Source organism: Vulpes vulpes, chromosome 16 (assembly GCF_048418805.1).
Source record: "Vulpes vulpes isolate BD-2025 chromosome 16, VulVul3, whole genome shotgun sequence".
Classification (NCBI taxonomy): domain Eukaryota; kingdom Metazoa; phylum Chordata; class Mammalia; order Carnivora; family Canidae; genus Vulpes; species Vulpes vulpes.
The window spans coordinates 53,811,758-53,831,615 of record NC_132795.1 but is presented as its reverse complement, the minus strand read 5'-3'; the positions used below and the strand labels follow the sequence as shown (position 1 = coordinate 53,831,615).

At 50.3% G+C, this 19,858-nt stretch overlaps 1 protein-coding gene across 2 annotated transcripts; it reads left to right on the top strand.

Moving 5' to 3' along the window:
- Nucleotides 1-1,060: 1,060 nt before the first annotated feature.
- On the top strand, nt 1,061-19,297 carry CCDC134 (coiled-coil domain containing 134). Of its 2 annotated transcripts, none has more exons than XM_026017344.2 (7): nt 1,061-1,374; nt 3,137-3,255; nt 4,111-4,232; nt 4,448-4,532; nt 6,675-6,856; nt 7,150-7,221; nt 15,203-19,297. In XM_026017344.2, the coding sequence occupies exons 2-7, from the start codon at nt 3,153-3,155 to the stop codon at nt 15,326-15,328; spliced, it is 690 nt and encodes a 229-aa protein (XP_025873129.1). In that variant the 5' UTR covers nt 1,061-1,374; nt 3,137-3,152; the 3' UTR covers nt 15,329-19,297. The 2 variants fall into 2 exon arrangements, with proteins under 2 accessions (XP_025873129.1, XP_025873128.1); XM_026017343.2 differs by having other exon boundaries at nt 1,198-1,374; nt 6,603-6,856.
- The last annotated feature ends 561 nt before the right edge of the window (nt 19,298-19,858 follow it).

Here is a 19,858-nt window from a genome sequence, read left to right as displayed (position 1 = left end):
TCTGTTGGCTCTGTAAAAACATTTCAGTCTCGACTTCTCTGGACTCCCTGGAGCTGGTAACTCTGCCAGTCAGATAGTGGATTGCTTCAGAAAGGAATGTGTCCTGGTAACATGTAAGGAGCACCAGCCGGTTGCCTCAGCTGTACTCAGAAAATACCCGTCCGGGGGGACCCCTGGGTGGCGCAGCGGTTTGGCGCCTGCCTTTGGCCCAGGGCGCGATCCTGGAGACCCGGGATCGAGTCCCACGTCGGGCTCCCGGTGCGTGGAGCCTGCTTCTCCCTCTGCCTGTGTCTCTGCCTCTCTCTCTCTCTGTGACTATAATAAATAATAGATAGATAGATAGATAGATAGATAGATAGATAGATAGATAGAAAGAAAAAAATAAAAGAAAGAAAAAATACCCGTCCGGCCATCCACGGGGCTAGAAGTGCGAGAAAGGCTAAGTGTTCGCTACCCGCTACCTGTGAGATCCAAGTGCCCTAGAGGCACTCTACCTGCTGCCTCACCTCATGTGAAGGTGGAGAGAGGTGCAATGCCCAGGTAAGGAGGCTGAGCAGGGCAAATCTGCCTCGCTAGCCGGGCCCCACTGTTCCCTGGCTGAAGCAGGCCCCTCGTGTTTCCCTGGGCTCTCCCCAGCGCTTGTATTTCTATGTCCACGTGTGCGGTTCTTTCACTGTCGGCTCTCCACACCTGTGCCTGCTTCCTGCCTCCTGCTCCTCCCAGCTCAGCCCACCGCACCTCTGCCTCCCGGTCCCCCACCCCCACCCCCTCTGGGTGCCGGGAACTGGGCAGCCCACCCTTACTCCTGGGGTCTGGCTGTACCGACCCTGCACAAAACTGAACTCCGGCCTAATGAACGGATAGGGAGGCCCCCGAGACTGGGTTTGGAAGCTGGTGGGACTGGAGCAGAGGCGCCAACTTCGCACTGCAGGGTTCTTAGAAAAACAACAGCGAGTCGTGACCCACCGAACCGATCCGGTCAACTTCGGTTTAACACTGTCAGCTGATGGAAAGTTTCGGTCAGGGCCCCAGTCCGCTGACGCGCCCTCTGAGTCGGGCCCAGACCCCACGCAGACTTCACTTCCTCCAACCTGAAGGAGACGGGGCGACCAGCGCGAGCGCCCGGCACGGGGTGGGCGGGACACAACACCCCTTCACTGCGCTTGGGCCGCGGGGGGCGGGGCCGGAAGTGAGGTCAGCGGGGCGGCGGTCGCGGCCCGCGCTCATTGGCCCGCAGCGGCGCTCGGAGGTTCCTGTGCTACGGCTGGCGCCTAGCGTGAGGTCCCGCGCCTTTGCTACTCGCCCGGCGGGTCGTGGAGCGGGGCTGCTCGCCGAAGTCCTGCCCGCGCGCCCCTTCCCGCAGCGCCCGGCCAGGTAGGTGGGGGCAGGGGTCGGGGGAGGGCGGGCTCCCGGTGGGGGGTGGGGAGGCAGGAACCAGGGGCCCTGAACCTGCTGCTGGGTTAGGGGATGAGACTCGCGGCTCCGAACACTTCTTGTTGGAAGGACTCGTTCCCTCCCCTGGGGAGACCCAAAGGGCTCGGGGCAGCAAGCCGGGTCCGCGAGCCCGCGTGGCCGGCTCAGATCCCACCGTCGCCATATCCACCCTCACAGAATGGGTTCGGAGTAGCGTACCCAGCACCCAGCCAGGAGGAGCGCTGGGAGCGCACGCGGCGGGATTGAGAGGCAGGGCGAGCGGGAGTAACTAGAAAAAGCAGAATCCGCCTCCCCGGGGTCCGCTTTTTCGGTTTTCCTTCCCAACTTCTTTTCCCTTTCAGTCATTTACGCCTAATACCCCCAGGCTTCAAGTTCTGCCCTAGCCCAGGTCTGGTTCCCTGAGTTTAGAGCTTCACGTGGAAGGCAGGTGGTCCTGGGTGCACTTGGGCTACTCCTTCCCATTTTTAAGGCTTCAGTTGTCTCCTCTTCGTAGGATGGTTCCGAGGCGGTTCTCTGAATGATCTCTGCAGGCTCTGTCAATAACAGCATCTTTCCCCTGGAGCAGGTGTCCTGATAGAACAGTGGCAGCTTTGAGGTAGCCTGTGCTCATTTAGAATCTTGGTTTAGCCTGCGGATAGCTGAGTTCTTTGGGCAGTCACTTCACTTTTTTTGTGCCTTGGTGTCCACATTGGTAAAATTGTGCCGCTCTCATCTCAGTGGGAGGCTTCCTCTGACCACGGTTTCATATTGCATCCCACCAACTCCCTCATCTTTCTCTGCTTATTTTACAAGTTTATTGATTGTTTCCCCTACTACAGACAAAAGTACCACGAATGCAGTGATTTTGTTTGTATTAGACACTGCTGTATTCCCAGCTCTAAATGAATGTGGTACTCAGAAAATAATTAGGGAATGGTGCTCCAGTAGGAACAGGTGTTGTGGTGCCCGTGGTTCCATAGTGAATGAGTGGCAGCCTTCTTACCCAAGCCTGTGCTGCCTCCTTTCCTGCCCTACATCCCTTCTTCTGTTCTTTTTTTCTTAAAGATTTTATTTTTAAATAACCTCTACACCCAGTGTGAGGCTCGAACTTACAGCCTCAAGATCAAGAGTTGCATGCTCCACTGAGTGAGCCAAGCAGGTGCCTCATTTCTTTTGTTCTGATGATAGAAGTCAGAGAAGGAGGGAAACTGCAAGTTTCATATGTCCCCTGACTGCTTGGGCTTCCTTTACCAGATACTTTCTTGGGATCCAGCATGGGATGTGTTGAAAGGAAATAATGACCAGCCCCTCTTTCCCCAGGCTAATACTCACCCAGTCCTTTCTCCCTACAGCAAGGAGATGACTTTCTTATCTCTGTTTTACAGGTGGAAAAGCTGAGGCTCAGAGAGGCTGAGCAATTTGCCTGAGGGCCCACAGTCAGAGGCAGAGCCAGAGCTCCAGCCCACAGTTCTAGACACTGACTCCTGTGCCTTAAGCATCCCTAAATTATCAATATTATCTGTTTCATCCTTTATACCATCCCACAGTGTTTGTGTGTCTGTTGGTCACAGGCCCTGGGCTGAGACTGGTGCTCCAGGGCTTCCCAAAACTGAATTTGTGGTATTTGGAGGCCATGTTATGTCAGGAAGTTGCCATTCACTTGCACTCTGTGTTTTATATAACCAAGCTCTGGATCTCATCTCTCTCTGGGTTGTTTTCCTAGCTCTAGGATCTTACCTATGGATCTTCTTCAGTTCCTGGCCTTCTCCTTCATCCTGCTATTGTCTGGGACAGGAGTCACAGGCGCCCTGAAAACCTCCCTGGATCCTAGCCTGGAAATCTGTATCCTTTGGGATGGCAGGGGGGTTAATGAGCTGTTTCTGAGGAGATCTATAAACAGTCTTTCTGTACCCCTTGGATTCCAGGGTTGGAGCAGACCCAGCCTAAGGGGACAGGGGAGAAAAAGTGAGGTTCTCTAACCAAACTTTGATCAAGTCAATTCTCTTCTGATCCTCAGGTTCCTCATATGTTAAATGGAGAAGGCAAGGCAACCCCCACAGGGGCTCTGGGGATTGTGCATGTGTTTTGCATGTTGTGGGTAAGACTCAGGCCCTGGTATACTAGGCTCCCTACTTTGGCCAGGCTTTGGGGACACAGAGAAGAGTCAGGACCAGTCAGTCCCTCTCTTTGAGGAATTCACAGGCATCACACTGGACTCTGTAATCAGCACTAATGAACCATGGACGGGGAGGAGAGGCATGTAGATACACGGTGCTTTGGCTTTGGAACTGGGTCTTAAAAGAACAGAAACTCATGGAGAAGGGGTGGTGGCATCCCAGGCAATGTACAATATAAAGTGTACATTATAAACAGAGGAGTGGAGGTTCTGGGAATAGTGAATGGTTGTAAAAGGTGGCAGGAAGACCATGGGAGGGGAGGACAGGAGCCAGTTCCTAAGGGATGTGTTCAGGGTGTTGGATATAGAATCTTGTGTGAAATGGACAAACGATACATTGCAGGATATCTGTGCCTCTCAGTTTTTCTTCCCTGGAGGTGGGAGGATGGGGAGTGTTTCAGCTATGGGCATCTATGGCCCTTGCAGATACTTGCTGGTCGGGAATGGGCCCTCTGGACTGGGACCAGTGGATTATCCAGGCAGGAGTATGGGTGTAAGCCCCTTAACTTAATGCTGTTCAGACAAGAAGATGTTTGAGGTGAAACGACGAGAACAACTGTTGGCACTGAAAAACCTGGCACAGCTAAACGATGTTCACCAGCAGTACAAGATTCTTGATGTCATGCTCAAGGGGCTCTTTAAGGTGCGTAGGGGCTCTTTAAGGTGCGTGTGGGCATGGGGTAGCTCATGGCAGGCCTAGTCTTTGTTCTGGGCACTGATGATGGGTAGGAGTTCCCTAAGGGGTTGGTGTTCAATGAAGGGGAACTATATGCACAAGATTTGAAATAGGGTTTAAATAAATAGGGCCATCTGTGAAGGGTTCTGCAAAGCTGCTCAGCCTGGGTGGGGTTCCCTCAGGTGCTGGAGGACTCACGGACAGTGCTCATTGCTGCAGATGTGCTCCCAGATGGGCCCTTCCCCCAGGACGAGAAACTGAAGGATGGTATGGTCTTCCCAATCCTACCCTTTCCTCCTCCCCACTACCTTAATCTTCTACAGCTGCTCCTTCCCTCCTATTCTCACTCTTTTTTTCTCTGGAAGTATCCTCTTACAACACCTTGTCCCATATTTCTCCAGGCATTTCTAGGCTTCAGAGCCAGTTTTCTGGGCCCCTGATGTGGGTATATTCCTTTGTCCTGTACTGTGCTTGGGGCATGAGAAACAGAGAAGCCTCTGCCCATGACCCCACCTCAGGGATTCTTGCCTTTTCTACCATCGTGACCCTTGTAGAGAAGGCAAAGGTTGTTCCTATTTATAGGAGAAAAAGCAGTTCTGTTGAAGAGACTGGCCAGTGGGGGCAGTTAAGAGTGCTCTTTACTACTGTTTTAAAGCCCCAGTTCCCTTAAATCCTTTTTGAGACACTGGGAAGAACAGATAAGATAATGTTCTGTGTCCTCTTATCTCCTCTTCCAAGAATTGTTCTCCTGTGGTAATTCCCCCCTCCCCCATTAAGTGGTTATATTCTAACAATAAAACTGGTTAGATTATACTGTCTGGGAGAAGATGGAAATAGCACTTAAATGTCAAATGGTGGGGACTTTACAAACATCATCTTAAATCTCCGCTCTCAGAGGAAGGCACCATTGCCTCCATTTTCTAGATAAAAGAGGACAAGTAGTTTGCTCTTGCAAACCTGTAAACCAAGCTAACTCCTGAGCTCTTTGAGGTTTAAGATTGTTCTGAAGCCCAGAGGTTCCCATTCCACTTGTCTTGGACCCAACCTGGCATCTACTTATCTCTCTGTGTGGCCTGGCCAGTGCTGGTGAGGGCTGCCTGGGCCTTATCTGCAGTGGTGGCTCAAACAGGGACTTATAGCAGGGCTGGGTATGTAGTTATAGTTCAAAATAGCCTAGGTTGCGGGGGGACCTGCTGCCATGATGGACATACTAACTTAGTCTGAACTGATCTGTTGATGAGAAGAAGGACATTAATGGGAAAATTGGTGAAATTCAGATAAGGTCTAATAATTAATATCGATGTTAATTTCCTTGTTTGAATAGTTGTACAATAGTTATATTAGATGAAGACATTAGGGGAAGCCAAGTGAAGGAATTTTATAATATATGATGGAAGCCTAAAATTATTTTAATATAAGGTCTTTTTTTTTTAAAGGTTTTATTTATTCATGATAGAGAGAGAGGCAGAGACACAGGCAGAGGGAGAAGTAGGCTCCATGCCCGGAGCCCGACACAGAACTTCGATCCCGGGACTCCAGGATCATGCCCTGGGCCAAAGGCAGGTGTTGAACCGCCTAGCCACCCAGGGATCCCCTAATATAAGAACTTAAGTAGTTAAAACATAATAAAATCGGGAGGTGCCTGGGTGGCTCAGTTGGTTAAGCATTTGCCTTTGGCTCAAGTTATGATACTAGGGTCCTGAAATCTAGCCCCACATTGGGCTCCCTTCTCAGTGGAAAGTCTGCTTCTCCTTTCTCTCTGACACTGCCCTGCTTGCGTGCCCACGTGCTCTCTCTCTCTCTCTCTTTCTCTTTCTCTCTCTCTCAATTAAATAAAATCTTTAAAATAAAATAAAACTGGAAAGAGATTTAAAAAACCGCCAAAACCCTAATGTGTTCCCTGATTGTCCTAATAGTCATGACCCCTCACACATACTACAGTTGTGTTAACTGTGGGGCCTGGCTCTGGATATTTAAAGGCCAAGTTGGGGAAATAAGATCCAGCCAAGCCTCATGTGATGCATGTGTCTTCATGTGCAGAATGGCACCCGTCTCTCTGGTCCCCACAACAAATGACATACAGGGGGATGAGCATGGCCTTTGGAGTCAGACCTGGGTTTGCAGCCCAGATTTGCCACTCACCAGCCATCTGAGCCTCATTTTCTGTCTGTAAAATGGGAACAGCAGCCTTATCTCCCTCAAGGTGGCTTTGAGGATTCATTGATCTGGTGGACCTACAGCCATTAGCACACACTATACACGTGGTCAGCACCTGTGGATAGTGGGCACAGTTCCCTTGTCTGATTAGTAGGCTTAGTGGGCTTCTACTCTCTGTAGGGTGGCTGGGGCTGGCCAGATGGGCAACAGAAGGGCATCTGTCCAGGCCACTCATCAGGATCCTCTTGCCAGCTTTCTCCCAAGTAGTGGAGAACACAGCCTTCTTCGGTGATGTGGTGCTGCGCTTCCCGAGGATTGTGCACCACTACTTTGACCACAATTCCAACTGGAACCTCCTTATCCGCTGGGGCATCAGCTTCTGCAACCAGTCGGGCGTGTTTGACCAGGGGCCCCACTCGCCCATCCTTAGCCTGGTAAGGACTAGGGCAGAGGAGGTTCAGGAGCCCTCTGCCTGGTGGTGTGCTGTGAACCTTGAATCTGCCTTCATTTGGGCCTGAATGTCAGCCCTTGGTTGTGCTTTCTGTGATAAGCCTCAGGGCGCCTTGAGATGCTATCTCAGGGAGTTCTGTGCTGACCTGGGTCCCTAGGGGTCATCACCTTTTTCACATCTGCCTAAGTGTTGGGCCTGGGTCCCACCATGGAGGGAGTGGCTGTGGGTAAGGAGTCAGGAGAAGGCAGAGGATGACTAATTTTTCTTCATCCATAGATGGCCCAGGAGCTGGGGATCAGTGAGAAAGACTCTGACTTCCAGAACCCATTTAAAGTAGACCGCCCAGAGGTAAGCTGTTGGGGCCTATGGCCATGTGTGGTCTGCCTCTGCCAGGTCATGGGAAGCCAGGTCATATAGGGGCTGGAGCATGAGGGCTTTCAACTTGGAGCCAGACATACTTGAGGTTGGATCCATATTCCATCACTTGCTCATTGGTGCCTTTGAGTAAGCCCTGTCTTCGTTTCAGGCTCGCTGTCTTTTCATGATATATGGACCTCAGCTGCAGGGGAGGCAGTCAGAGGCTGCAAACACACCCATCCCGATGTATAATAGGCATCCAACATCAAGTGGATGCTGGGGAGATCAGGCCATGCTTCTCTGCCCTTGAGCTTCTGAGCACTCAGCCAGGCTTATGTCTCACATTCCTGCATATGCTTTCATCCAGAGGTGGGCTCTAAGGGCTGAAGGCTGCAGGGTAGGATGACAGATGGGGACACATACAGTAGAGGGGAGAAGGGAATCAGGTAGCAGGGGCAGGAAAGGCTGGAGGACTGGACTTATCAAATCACAGGCTCTCAACTCTGGTGTAGGGAGATGTGTCAGGGTCTTCGAGGGACCTAGGATTTTAGCCTGCTACTGTTCCATAGATGCTGAGAGGTCAGAGACATCGGAGTTTATTATAGCAAAAGCAGTATCCAGACTGTTGGCCTGGTCATATGGGTTCCCCTTGTTCCCCAAGTCACCCATGCAGATGCTATGCATGCAGTGGGTTTGTGTGAATCTGAAAAATACCAAGCTTGAAATATTTATAGCCTTTATAGTGAATAGAAGCAAACCTACTCTTAGGGGGGCAGTTGTCATGTCATCCTTCCCAGTTTTCTGCAAGCTGTCCTGACAAATGGCCCAGATACAGACTGATCGGGGCTTTTCTTTCTTGGTGTACCCAGTGAGAACATGGAGGGATGTTCAGGGCCCTGGTTGATTGCCTCCCCCACAGTGTCCCCCATCCCTCCCCACACCCCCTCCCCAGCCCTCTTAGCTTAACTTAAATTTCCACATGAATGTGCTATTCAATCTCATTGATCTGATAGGTAAAGGCTAGGACCAAATATGTTCAGTTTATTTCATACTGCCATTAGATTAAAGCTTCCATCATAGGACTCTGAGCAACAGAATGAAGCCAGCCTGCAGTGTTGAGCTCAACCCTCTAGTGTTGCAGATTCAGCTAGCTGTGATAAGTCGTGGGTAGGCCAGTAGGTCTTAAGTTAGACAATCAGAATGTGCTCTAAGGCCAGTCAGTTACTCGTTACCATCCACACATCTTTGATGTCATTGTCAGTAGTTACAGGGAGCAATAAATGGACCCAAAGCAGCCCTTATCTCCAGCAAAAGGACATTTCTTTTTCTTTTTTTTTTTTTTTATTTAGAGAGTATGCACATTCATGTGTTAGTGGACAGGGTGGGAGGGCAGAGGGAGAGAGAAAGCAAGAGAATCTTAAGCCGGCTCCATGCCCAGCATGGAGCCTGACATTGGGGCTCAGGGCTCCATTTCATACCCCTGGGTTTGAGAGATCATGACCTGAGCCGAAATCAAGAGTCTGATGCTTAATCAACTGAGCCACCAGCACCCCAGTAAAGAGGCATTTCATGGCCCACTGCTTCCCACATGCTACTACTTGATTTGAGTCATCATTATATTATTGACCTGAGCCCTGAGGGTAATATCACTATGGAGTTGCAGCCTCAGTTGCCCTACTTGGCATAATGGAAGGGCACTCAGGCATCAGGAGAAGCAGATGGATTTTTATCTATCAGATTAAAACAGGTTGTACTGCCATCTATGTCTGCACAGGGTCATTTTGGGAACTGCTTTTGATGGCATTGGGCACATTAAAATAGTTCACTACTGACCATATCCATAAGAGTTTTCCTATCACAAGGTTGAGAGTAACATACCCAACAGCTGATCAGATTGTCAGCTGCAGCTGCCACTTGGCTTGGGCAGACTCTAGAATTATTTGCCAAATGGCAGGGCTAGATCTAAGAGACCAAGAGGATTAATTGTTCCTTCCCCAGATGCTAAGATTATTGCTACAGAATCAGTGTGCCATATCCCAGTACCCATAATTCCACTTTTTCTCTAATCGTCCCCTACTCTCACCTGGACTTTCTTTCCTCCAGAAGGGTCAGATATGAATGGGACAAGAGCATTTTTACAAAACATTCAAAGACACATATTTTCCCGGGGAGATCAGGCCATGCTTCTCTGCATGGGCCTGATCCATCATGGGCCACATGGGCCACTGTAGGGGGACTAGAGGGAGCATACCCAACCAAGTGGTCATTGTCCTAACGATCTCAGGTCATACCATTCCAACCAGGGAGTCTAGGTGGTCAAGTCAGAAATACAGAGTCCTCTGCTTTGCTCCTGTCCCTGGTGGAAGGTATGTCGCCAGCCTAGTACAATGATGCATTTAGGTGGCAATGCTAGTTAACTGGGCATTATAGTCTTGATCAGTGTTTTGATTCTGGTTGGTCTCATCAGGGAATGGGCCTTATGACAGGCATCTAAACAAGTGATCTGGATTATTAAATTATCAACCACTATTTGTTTTCATAGTTTGTGGCCTCAAAGAGGAATGGTTGTCTTTGATCTGCCCATCCATAGTCTTCTGAGTGGCAGGCCATTAGCATAATGACAGTCAGTAGAAATATGCTGTGTGTGATATTAGGAATATTATCTAGGCAAGGCTGGTGGCTTCTAATTCTGATTATTATCTGACTGGCCTTGTTGCAGTCAGTCTTCCAGCATTGTCACTGGGGCTGCTGCTGCCAATAGACAAGAGTGTCTAGGGTTCCCAAGAGCACTGCATGCTTGATGAGGTTTGATGAGGACTGAGTGTATAGTTCTGCTCATGGCTGTAATTTAGGATACAATGCAAAATCAGGAGAGGGGAAAGGCTCATAGGGTGAATTTTGAGGGAAACCAGGCACAAGCCTCCAAGAGTCCTCCCAATAGAGTTCTTCAGGACTTCATTCCCTCAGCAACAAGATGTGACATGTGAGAAGCTGTCTGTCAGGGAGGTTCATTAAAGACTCGGTGCCTAGGGTTTTTATCAGGAGCTGGTCACTTAAGTGCCTACGGCCCAGTGCATACCAGAATTCCAGACAACCAGGGGAAAAGCACGTGTTCAGCATAAACCACATTGTTGGCAAAGTTTAGGCTCATCACTTAAGGTGGTGAGAGCCCTCCCAAAATCCAAGTTTCCAGATACCAGCCAAGATCCAACTTTAGAAGCAGGCCTTTCAAAGGATAGCAGTCAGACTGGCTATTTAACTCTTCTGGACAGTGCCATTAGCTCTTAATTTAGGTGAACAATTAGTGGATCAGGCATCAGTATTTAGTGGAACCTCTGAATCAAGGCCCCCTTTGAACCAGAGGCTTTGCTTCAGGCAGTAGAACGGGAGATGTGGGTTTTCCTACTAGGGTTGCTGTGACCCTGTCATGTAACATCCCTCAAGGTTGCTTGCTTCCATTGCAACCCTGATAAATGCCAGTGTAAGAGCAGTCAGAGCATATCCAACAAGAATATTCAGGGACACTCAAGGCCATGGCCAATTGCCTTTTTCAGTGAGGGGCACCCACAGGGATGCTTTATTGCTGCGACACTGGCTCTCCTTGCCCTGTAGATCAGGAATGCCTCTGACATAGGAGGAGGGTGAGAGCATGCACCAGAGAGAATGGGTATAGGATAGATTTAGTTTGGCTCTGTCCCAGTGTGCTCTGCTTGGAAATAACCATAGCAGTAACATCCTTGCCTTACTTCTTGTTGGCTGGGGACATTCTCAAGATTTTACCCACTGTTTGGCATTCAGTAGGGACCTGTCCTACCAGCAGCAGTTCAGGTTTACTCAGCTCCCCTCATGTACTCTCCATGCTAGGGAGTATTCTGGGATGTCCTCTCCTCCTTCTTAGGTACCCATCACTAGAATGAACTCCCACCTCTCTGCAGGCACATCCCAGACCTCAGCCCTCTGGAGGCTGGGGAGGAACCAGCAAAGAAGTCCTAGAATGACAGTCAGTGTGAGAGTAGAAACCCAGGAGGTGATTGTTTCCCAGAGACCCTGTGAGGAGAGTGTAGCAAAGAGAGAGTGAGTGGCTTGTAGCAAGCATCTGCTGGAAGGCCGAGGAGCGTGAGGCCTGAGAACTGGCCCCTGGCTTTAGGAATATGGACACTGGCTATCAGAGATCCTAATATAAGCTGTTTTGGTGGAGCAGTGGGGACAGAGATTAGATTTCAAGAGAATGAGAGTCAAGGAAGTGAGCACAGCAAATGCAGACTACCTTTGAAGAGCTTTCTTTTCAAGGGGAACAGACCAATGGGAGAATAGCTGGAAGGAGTGTGGATTCCAGGGGAAATTTTAGGTAGGAGAGACTAGGCATTTTGGCATGTTGATGGAAATAGCACATTAAGGAAGAAGAATGGATGGTGCAGGAGTGGGAGAGTTGCTGGAGCTTCATCGCTGAGCAAGTAAGGCAGGGGAGATTTGGTGCCTGGAAGAGCAGTGTGGGCACAGAAGCAGCTGGGTTGATAGATGTGGAGGTAGGAGCTTGTGGAAGTTGTCTTGTGAGTGTTTCTGTCCTCTACAATGGTGTGTGGGGGAGGAGTGGAGTAGGGTTGGGGGCTCAAAGTGTGTCTAGGAGAATGGCTGAGTGAGCAGACCAAGGAGACATCCCAGATTGCTAGGCAGCACGAAGGGCCCACTTGAGGTTAACATCAGGAATTTTTTTTAAGTTTTTATTTATTTTTTTATGAGAGACACACAGAGAGAGGGAGAGACATAGGCAGAGGGAGAAGCAGGCTCCCTTGGGGGAGCCCAATGTGGGATTTGATTCCCAGGCCCAGAGATCATGACCTGAGCCAAAGGCAGATGGTCAACCACTGAGCCACCTAGGCACCCCTAAAATCAGGAATTTAAAATAGGCATTAGGGCAGGCCCAGTGGCGCGGCGGTTTAGCGCCACCTGCAGCCCTGGGTGTGATCCTGGAGACCCGGAATGGAGTCCGGCGTTGGGCGCCCTGCATGGAGCCTGCTTCTCCCTCTGCCTGTGTCTCTGCCTCTCTCTCTCTCTCTCTCTCTATCTCTATGAATAAATAAATAAAATCTTTAAAATTTTTAAAATAAAATAGGCGTTAGGCCTAGTGGGAAGGGGGTCTGGGAAAAGGAGAGGCAGTGTTTCTCTTCTGACCAAGTCAGGTTTGGGCTCCCCTGGTGAGGCTGAGCCTTCTGGGGTTGCCCGGCCCAGATCTTTTGACTTCCTCTACCCCAGCCAGAAGCCACACCTCTGTGACTTGGGGAGTCTCCCAGCTCCTCACCCATCTCAAGAAGATCAGAATTAATTAATAGGGATAAGAGGCAGAGTGTGGTAGGGGGGAACACTGTCCAGAGAGGTGGGAGGCCCTGGGGACTAGTTCCAGTTGTGCCTCCCACTTGCTATATGACTTAAGCATATCACTTACCCTTTCTGGGCCACAGTTCTCTGATTTCACCCCATCTTCCAGATATTCAATCTAATGTGGCAGGTACTTTGCTCCGCAGGTAGACCTTTGTTTTTGTTTTTTTTTTTAACTATTTTTTTTAATTTTTTAATTTATTTATGATAGTCACAGAGAGAGAGAGAGAGGCAGAGACATAGGCAGAGGGAGAAGCAGGCTCCATGCACCGGGAGCCTGATGTGGGATTCGATCCCGGGTCTCCAGGATCGCGCCCTGGGCCAAAGGGAGGCACCAAACCGCTGCACCACCCAGGGATCCCCCTTCGTTTGTTTTTAATTTCTACCTTGATCAACATTTGTCACATTTGCCCTAAATAAATGGGCATATTTCACAGCAGAGTTAACTTGAGTTTGGGGTACTATTGCTGCATTTCATATTCTAACATGGTTCATTCATTTATTTAAAAAATACATACTGGGATGCCCGGGTGGCTCAGTGGTTGAGCATCTGGTTCGCCAGGGCATGATTCCAGGGTGCAGGGATCCAGCCCCACATCAGGGTCCCTGCTCAGCGGGGAGTCTGCTTCTCCCTCTGCCTCTGCCTCTCTCCCTGCTTGTGTGCTCTCTCTCTCTCTCTCAAATAAACAATTAAAATCTTAAAACAACAACAACAACAACGTACTGAGTGCCATCTATATGCCAGGCAGGGGATGCCTAGGTGGCTCAGTGGTTGAGCATCTGACTTCAGCTCAGGACGTGATCCCAGAGTTCTGGGATCGAGTCCCACATCGGGCTCCTGCATGGAGCCTGTTTCTTCCCCCTCTGCCTGTGTCTCTGCCTCTCTCTGTGTGTCTCTCAAGAAATAAATACACAAGACCTTTAAAAGAAAATATATATAAAAGCCAGGCAGGTCCTGTGCTAGGGGGTGGTATCGCAGTGAGCAACACCTGACAGGATCCTCTTGTCCTTGGAGAGTGTTTGGGGGGCGGGGGACAGGCACGAAGCATGTGATCATGAGGGAGGAGCCAGCCCCAGCCCCAGCCAGGAGTCAGGGCAGGTCCCTGAGAGTGGTGACTGCTGAGCAGGAGCTAATGTAGCAAAGGGGGCAGGGACAGGACCACAGCATGTACAGAGGCTTGAAGTGGAAGCGAACAGGGCATCCAAGAACCCAAGGCAGGGAGTGTGAGGGAGGAACACGGGTAGGCAGCATGGGCCTGCAGATGCAGCATTTGGAACTTGATCCTGAGAGTAATGCAGAGTCATGGAAGGGTTTAAGCAGGAGTGTGACATGGTCAGATTTGCATTTTGCTTTTTTTTTTTTTTTTTTTAAAGATTTTATTCATGATAGAGAGAGAGTGAGAGAGAGAGAGAGGCAGAGACACAGGCAGAAGGAGAAGCAGGCTCCATGCCGGGAGCCCGAGGCAGGACTCATCCCCGGGACTCCAGGATCTCGCCCTGGGCCAAAGGCAGGTGCTGAACTGCTGAGCTACCCAGGGATCCCCGCAGATTTGCATTTCAAAAAGAACTAACTGCTGTGAGGAGAATGACTAGAGAGGGACCAGAGTGGGTGGAGAGAGCCTTAGGAAGCCCGGAGAGTCATTGGGAGGAAAGTGGAGATGGTGATGGGGTTAGTGATAGGAGAGACGGAGAGAAGTAGATGAGTTTGGGAGAGACTTAGAGTTGCAATGAGCCATGCCTTGGCCAAGGACTCCATGTGGAGGGAGAAGGGGCGCAGCATGGAGCCCTGCTGTTCTTGAGGACAGGGACACTGGAAGAAGATTGGGTTTTGGGGAGATGGAGGCATGCCAAGTCTGGGGCATATTTGGGACATCCTAGTGGCGTTTAGATATGGAGATGTAGATTTGAGCAGCAACTGACATATACACGTAACAAAAGCCGTGGGTTTAGATGAGCTAGTCTGCAGAGAGCAGACACCCTGGGGATTGCAGTTGAGGAATGCCTCCACTGAAATCCTCTTCTTCCCACCCTGGCTCGCCCTGTGTTCCTGTCTCCTCACCAGGACCACCATCCACGTACCATGGAAGCCAAGAGCCTGGGCACTACCATCTTCTTTTCCACCTCCTTTTCAGGGTCTGCCAGTTTGACCTCTGACCCACTGCTTTCTGTGTACTCCAATGCCTGGGCTTCTCTGCAGCTTGTTTGAAAGCAGCAGGATGCCCACAGTCCCTGCTCTCACTGGTGCCCTCCCCTCCTCAGGGTGTGGGGGTGGGGGGTGGGTCTATGGTCATCTTGGGCACTCAGCGGCCTCACCTTGAGGAGTCTGCTTATGGTTTCTCAGATGTCCCATGCAGGTTCACACCTTAGCACCTGCCCCTCTCTCATCCTGTTTGCCTGGTGAGCTCCTGGTTATCTTTCAAAATGCTCTAAGCAGCTTTTCCCAAGCTTATTGAACTATCTCCTTGTCTGTAGGCTCCATGAGGACAGGGCCTGAGTCTAAGCAATCTTCCCACCACCAGAAGCCTACAGCAGCCTAGCTCAGAGCAAACTCTTTGCTGCCTGCAGACTAAACCAGCCTGCTCTGCTCTTCTCTCAGTTCATTTCCAGCACCGACCCTTTCCAGAAAGCCCTGAGGGAGGAGGAGAAACGCAGGAAGAAAGAGGAGAAGCGGAAAGAGATCCGAAAAGGCCCACGGATCTCAAGATCCCAGTCTGAGTTATAGCCATGAGCAGCCCAAGGCTCAAGGGGCCAGGAGGAGACCAGTTCAGAGGAAGAGGTGGAGGATCGACTGGTGGTGAGAGCTGGCCCTTGTGAAAGAGGAGGTGGCATTCCCTCAGCCCTCTGGAGCTGGCTCTGCGCCCTAACAGAAGTGACTGGGCCACAGAGGGCTGGATTTCCTCCCAGGGGCCTCCCTGGAGGGAGTTCCAAGGGGGCCTTCAGAGGATGCCATGCTGCAAATCAAACCACATCAAGATGCTGGGGGATGCTGAAGGGATCCCAGCTGGACTCTCCCTTTGGGTTAGTACTGCTCTGCCAGCTGGCTGCCACCCTTCTGGAGGAGGCAGCAAAACCAGGCTCTGAGCTACTTGTGGAAGTGCCATGCCTGCTGCTGGCCCCACTGTGGCACTAAGCTGCCCAGCACAGGTCCCAGCTCCCTGCAGTGATATAATAAAAGCCAGCAAACCCTCCGAGCTCACCAAGGCTGGTTTGGGCCCCAGGGAGCTGTGAACCCTTTCGTGGGGCAGGGGCCCGGGTAGGGGGACCAGGAGTCCTCCAAGATGTAGAGACTACCTTAAAGGATATTCCCACCTCATTACAAGGAGCCCTAGGCCCTGGCAAGGCAGTGAAGCAGGGCTTTGGCTTAGCTTTCCTATTCCCTTCTCAGCACTGTCCTTCATGAAGGAGTGAGCAACACGATCTCTGTCCTCAGATCTCTGGAGACAGTTCATGAGCAGGTGCAGGGTAGAGTCAACATGTAGTGTCTGGCAACCCTAGAAGTCCCTTGGCCTGTGGGTAGAGGATGTCAGGGGACAGGCTGTAGCTCTGCAGCAGGCTGTGTTTTGCAATGGCAGTGCTGCCCCAAACTGGATTGGTCAGATGGAGAGTTCCCCATAGCAGAGTCCAGGGGCCATAGAGCAGGGAATCTGTAGAGGGAATTAGGCCCTGAATGGGCAGCTACCCTTGAATCATGCTCCTCCCAGGCAGAGGAAGGAGGGACTCCGATGGGACTTCCAGTTCAGTTTCTCTGACCTTGCCAAGTCATATCTGTCTCTTAAAAGAGGAGAAACACATGACTATCCCAGAACCCTCCACCACCACCCCCCACCTCTGACAGAGTCCAAGAGGGATGGGAGTTTTGTCTCCGCCCCTCAGACTTGCTGAGTGACCTGACCCAGCCCTTCCCTGTGCTGTGGCTTCATTGGTAAAATGAATTTTAGTCTGAATCTCTGCCCAGCCCTAAACTGCTTCTCTGAGTCTGGGGCCTGGCTTCTCAGTGACAGATGCTCTTTTCTGATGGGTCTTATGTCACCCTGTATGTACAGTTAAAGAGAGGGGTCAGTCTTACCTATCTTCACCTCTGTCCTGTCTGGCTCCCCTCTCCTAGGCTCTACCTTCTACACCTTCAGCCTCTCCATCCTCAAATGGGCCCAAGTTTCCCCATCTGACACCTTCAAAGAAAGAAACAGAACCACTCAGCTCTCCCCCTCTCTCCTTCCCTTTGATGCCACTGGTGAATTGTTCCTGGAACTCCACCTCAAGTCTTAACTGTAGGCAGAGGCTTCCCATTTCCTTGTCAGGAAGTATAGAGGCCGTGGTTCCTTGCATCTAGTATTCAGTCCTCTGAGCAAAGTGCCATTAACCAGATGTACCAACCATAATGGGAGTTGTGCTGGTGGAGGTAGTGGCTGCTGGGACTAGAGTTATCAGTGGGGCAGGGGATGAGGGCGGTTCTAGTAGCCACACTGTCTTCACTGGTGTTTTCAGCATGGTCTTAGATATTGTTCCTGTCTGCTGAGCTTCAGAGTCCAATCTGAGGCACCCCTGGAGAATCTCAGAGCTCCCCTGTATCCTTAGAGGCAGGGTTTTTCAACAGTGGCATTTATTTACATTTAGGGCCAGATAATTCTTTGTTGTGTATATGAGGATGGCTGATGAGTGTTGTAGGATATTAGCATTCTTAGCTTCTGCCTACCAGATGCTAGTAGCAGTCTCTGGACATTACTAGATGACCCCTGGGGGTAAAATCTCCGTGGTCCACTGCCCTTGTTCCTCCTTATCCCAGCCCCACATCTTTGTCTGCTGTCCCTGGTTCCTCAGTCAGTGCCCCCAGGGAGATGCTGTTGGAAGCTCTCTGAGATGATCCTTCCAGGCTTCTGGGCTAGTATGTTGTCCTGGTTCTCTACCCTCAGCCTGAGTCTGCTCTGTCTCTTCCTGATTCCTCTTTCCTCACCTGCCCCTTAAACAAAACATTTTTTTAAGCTAAATCTCTTCTCTCTGCTCTTTTTTTCTTAGCAGTTGCATCCTCTGAGACTCCAAAGCTGATGGCACCTGCCCTCTTGCCCCTTATAACCCTCAGTCCTTATGTTTCAGTTTTTCCAAAACCAAACTTACTAGTTCCCATCCCCAAGCCCAATCTCTGTGTCAATCCGTAGGGTACATGTTCTTGCCTAATCCTGGAGGAGGTGACAACTAAATCTGGGGGAGGAGGGAGGGCACGCACGGTGAGCAAAGCCCTAAAAAGGGAGGTGTCAAGGTAGTAAATGAAAAAGGATATGCAAAGTTCACTTCTCTGGCCTGTAGTAATTGCCCAGTATGTGGTATATCTCTGGATATATGGTTGTCTGCTCCCTCCCTTTTCAAGTGGAGAACCTAGGTTCCCCCCCCCCTTTTTTTTTAAGATTTATTTATTTATTTATGATAGAGAGAGAGAGAGGCGCAGAGACACAGGAGGAGGGAGAAGCAGGCTCCACGCCAGGAGCCCGACACGGAACTCGATCCCGGGACTCCAGGATCGTGCCCCAGGCCAAAGGCAGGCACCAAACCACCGAGCCACCCAGGGATCCCCGAGAACCTAGGTCCTAAGGAGTGACTTGTCTAAGGCTGCTCCAGCCCCGAGAGCCAGTCTCTGTTTTCCCAGTCAGGACAAAGTGCCAACTGGAAGAGATGTTCAGTTAGGTGGGATCCAGGGCCACAGGGAGAATGCCAGTGTTCTGCTGAGGCTGGGTGCAGCAGAGCCACCTTTCTTTGGCAGTTTCTACTGAGCCTTCATGTGTGCCTCTGGAGGCCACTTTGTTAGGCACTGCAGCCTCTGGACAGGTCCAGTTGGGAGTTGTGGGGACAGTGCAGAGTGAGAGTAGGATGTGCCTACTTCCCTGTTCATGCAGCCCTCTTCTCTGGGTTGGGAGACCACTAGACCAAAGTGACTTATGGTAGGCCAGCAGACAGTCACCCTTCAGTGTGGGGAGCCCTGCAAGAGGCTTAGTCAAAGGTGGCACTGCCCAAGTCAATGCCTGGTCCTGAGCAGAGCAGCAGGGTTTGGTTTTCTGTCTCAGGGTAAGACTAGTAGGTGTAGTCTGCATGTGAGCTCTTCTACATGTGAACAATGAAGAAACATTCTTGTCCTTTTTTCCCCCCAAAATAGGCAACCTTTTTCTTGTTATACATGTTCATTATAAGAAGTAATTTAAACAATGCTGAAATACCAAGGAGGTAATAAAATTAACCCTAAATCCAACCACCCTGTAATCAATGACTGACAGTCAGCTGTTGGGCCTTCCAGCCTTTTAACTCTTTTTTTTTTTCCCCCAGCCTTTTAACTCTTAATGTGAACACATAGATCTCTATTTTGTTGGTTACAATAGCTACTGTGTATGGGCACATACAGTATGTCAGGCCTTATGCCAAGTGTGCGCTGGCAGCAGCAGCTCCTGCCTTAGGGTCTTTGTCCATATCTGTTCCCATGGCTACGCGAGACATGATTCCTCAAAATTTTAGGTTTCTTCTGAATTGTCAGAGTCCTTTGTTAGTTGCATCACACCCACTACTTTCCCTTGATGATTTGTGCCATTGTCTGCTTTTTACTTTTGTTTAATGTCTGTTCTTTCACTACCGGAAGCTCTCAGAGGGTCAGGAACTGCCTCTTTTTGCCTGTCAGAGACGTTCAATAAATATTGTCGAATGAATGTGCAAATGATCTCGTTTAATCTTCAAAACTGAGAGAGCACTGTTTCCCCTGCATTTGAGATGACAAAACTGAGGCTTAGAGCAGTTATTTAGCCAGCCCAAGGCCACACTGGATCCACCTGTCTGCCTCCACGTGGCCTATGTGCTCTATGTGCTCTCACCTCTTGACCACAAGAAACCTACTTTTCCTTTTTAACAATATATTGTGAGAGTCTTGGTCAATAAATAGACATTTATGTACCTAATCTTTGATGATGCCATGGTATCCCATCGTGTGGCTGTAATTTGTTCATCCACTGCTTTATTGGGCTTCCCAATTTGTCCCAGTTACAGAGGGTCTGTGATGAACGTCTTTGAACTAACATGTTTGGCCACTTCTTTGAGCACTCATGCTTTTATTCTATAGGGTAAATTCCTATTAGTCTGCACATTTGTTTATACTGTGGCCAACTGCAGGAGGGGGCCACGGGGCGCGTGAAGGAGTGGGACTCCGAGCGGGCTGCAGTACCGTGACAACGCTCATGCCTGGGCCACACCTCAGGAGGCCTTTGGTGGTCTCGGGCGCCCC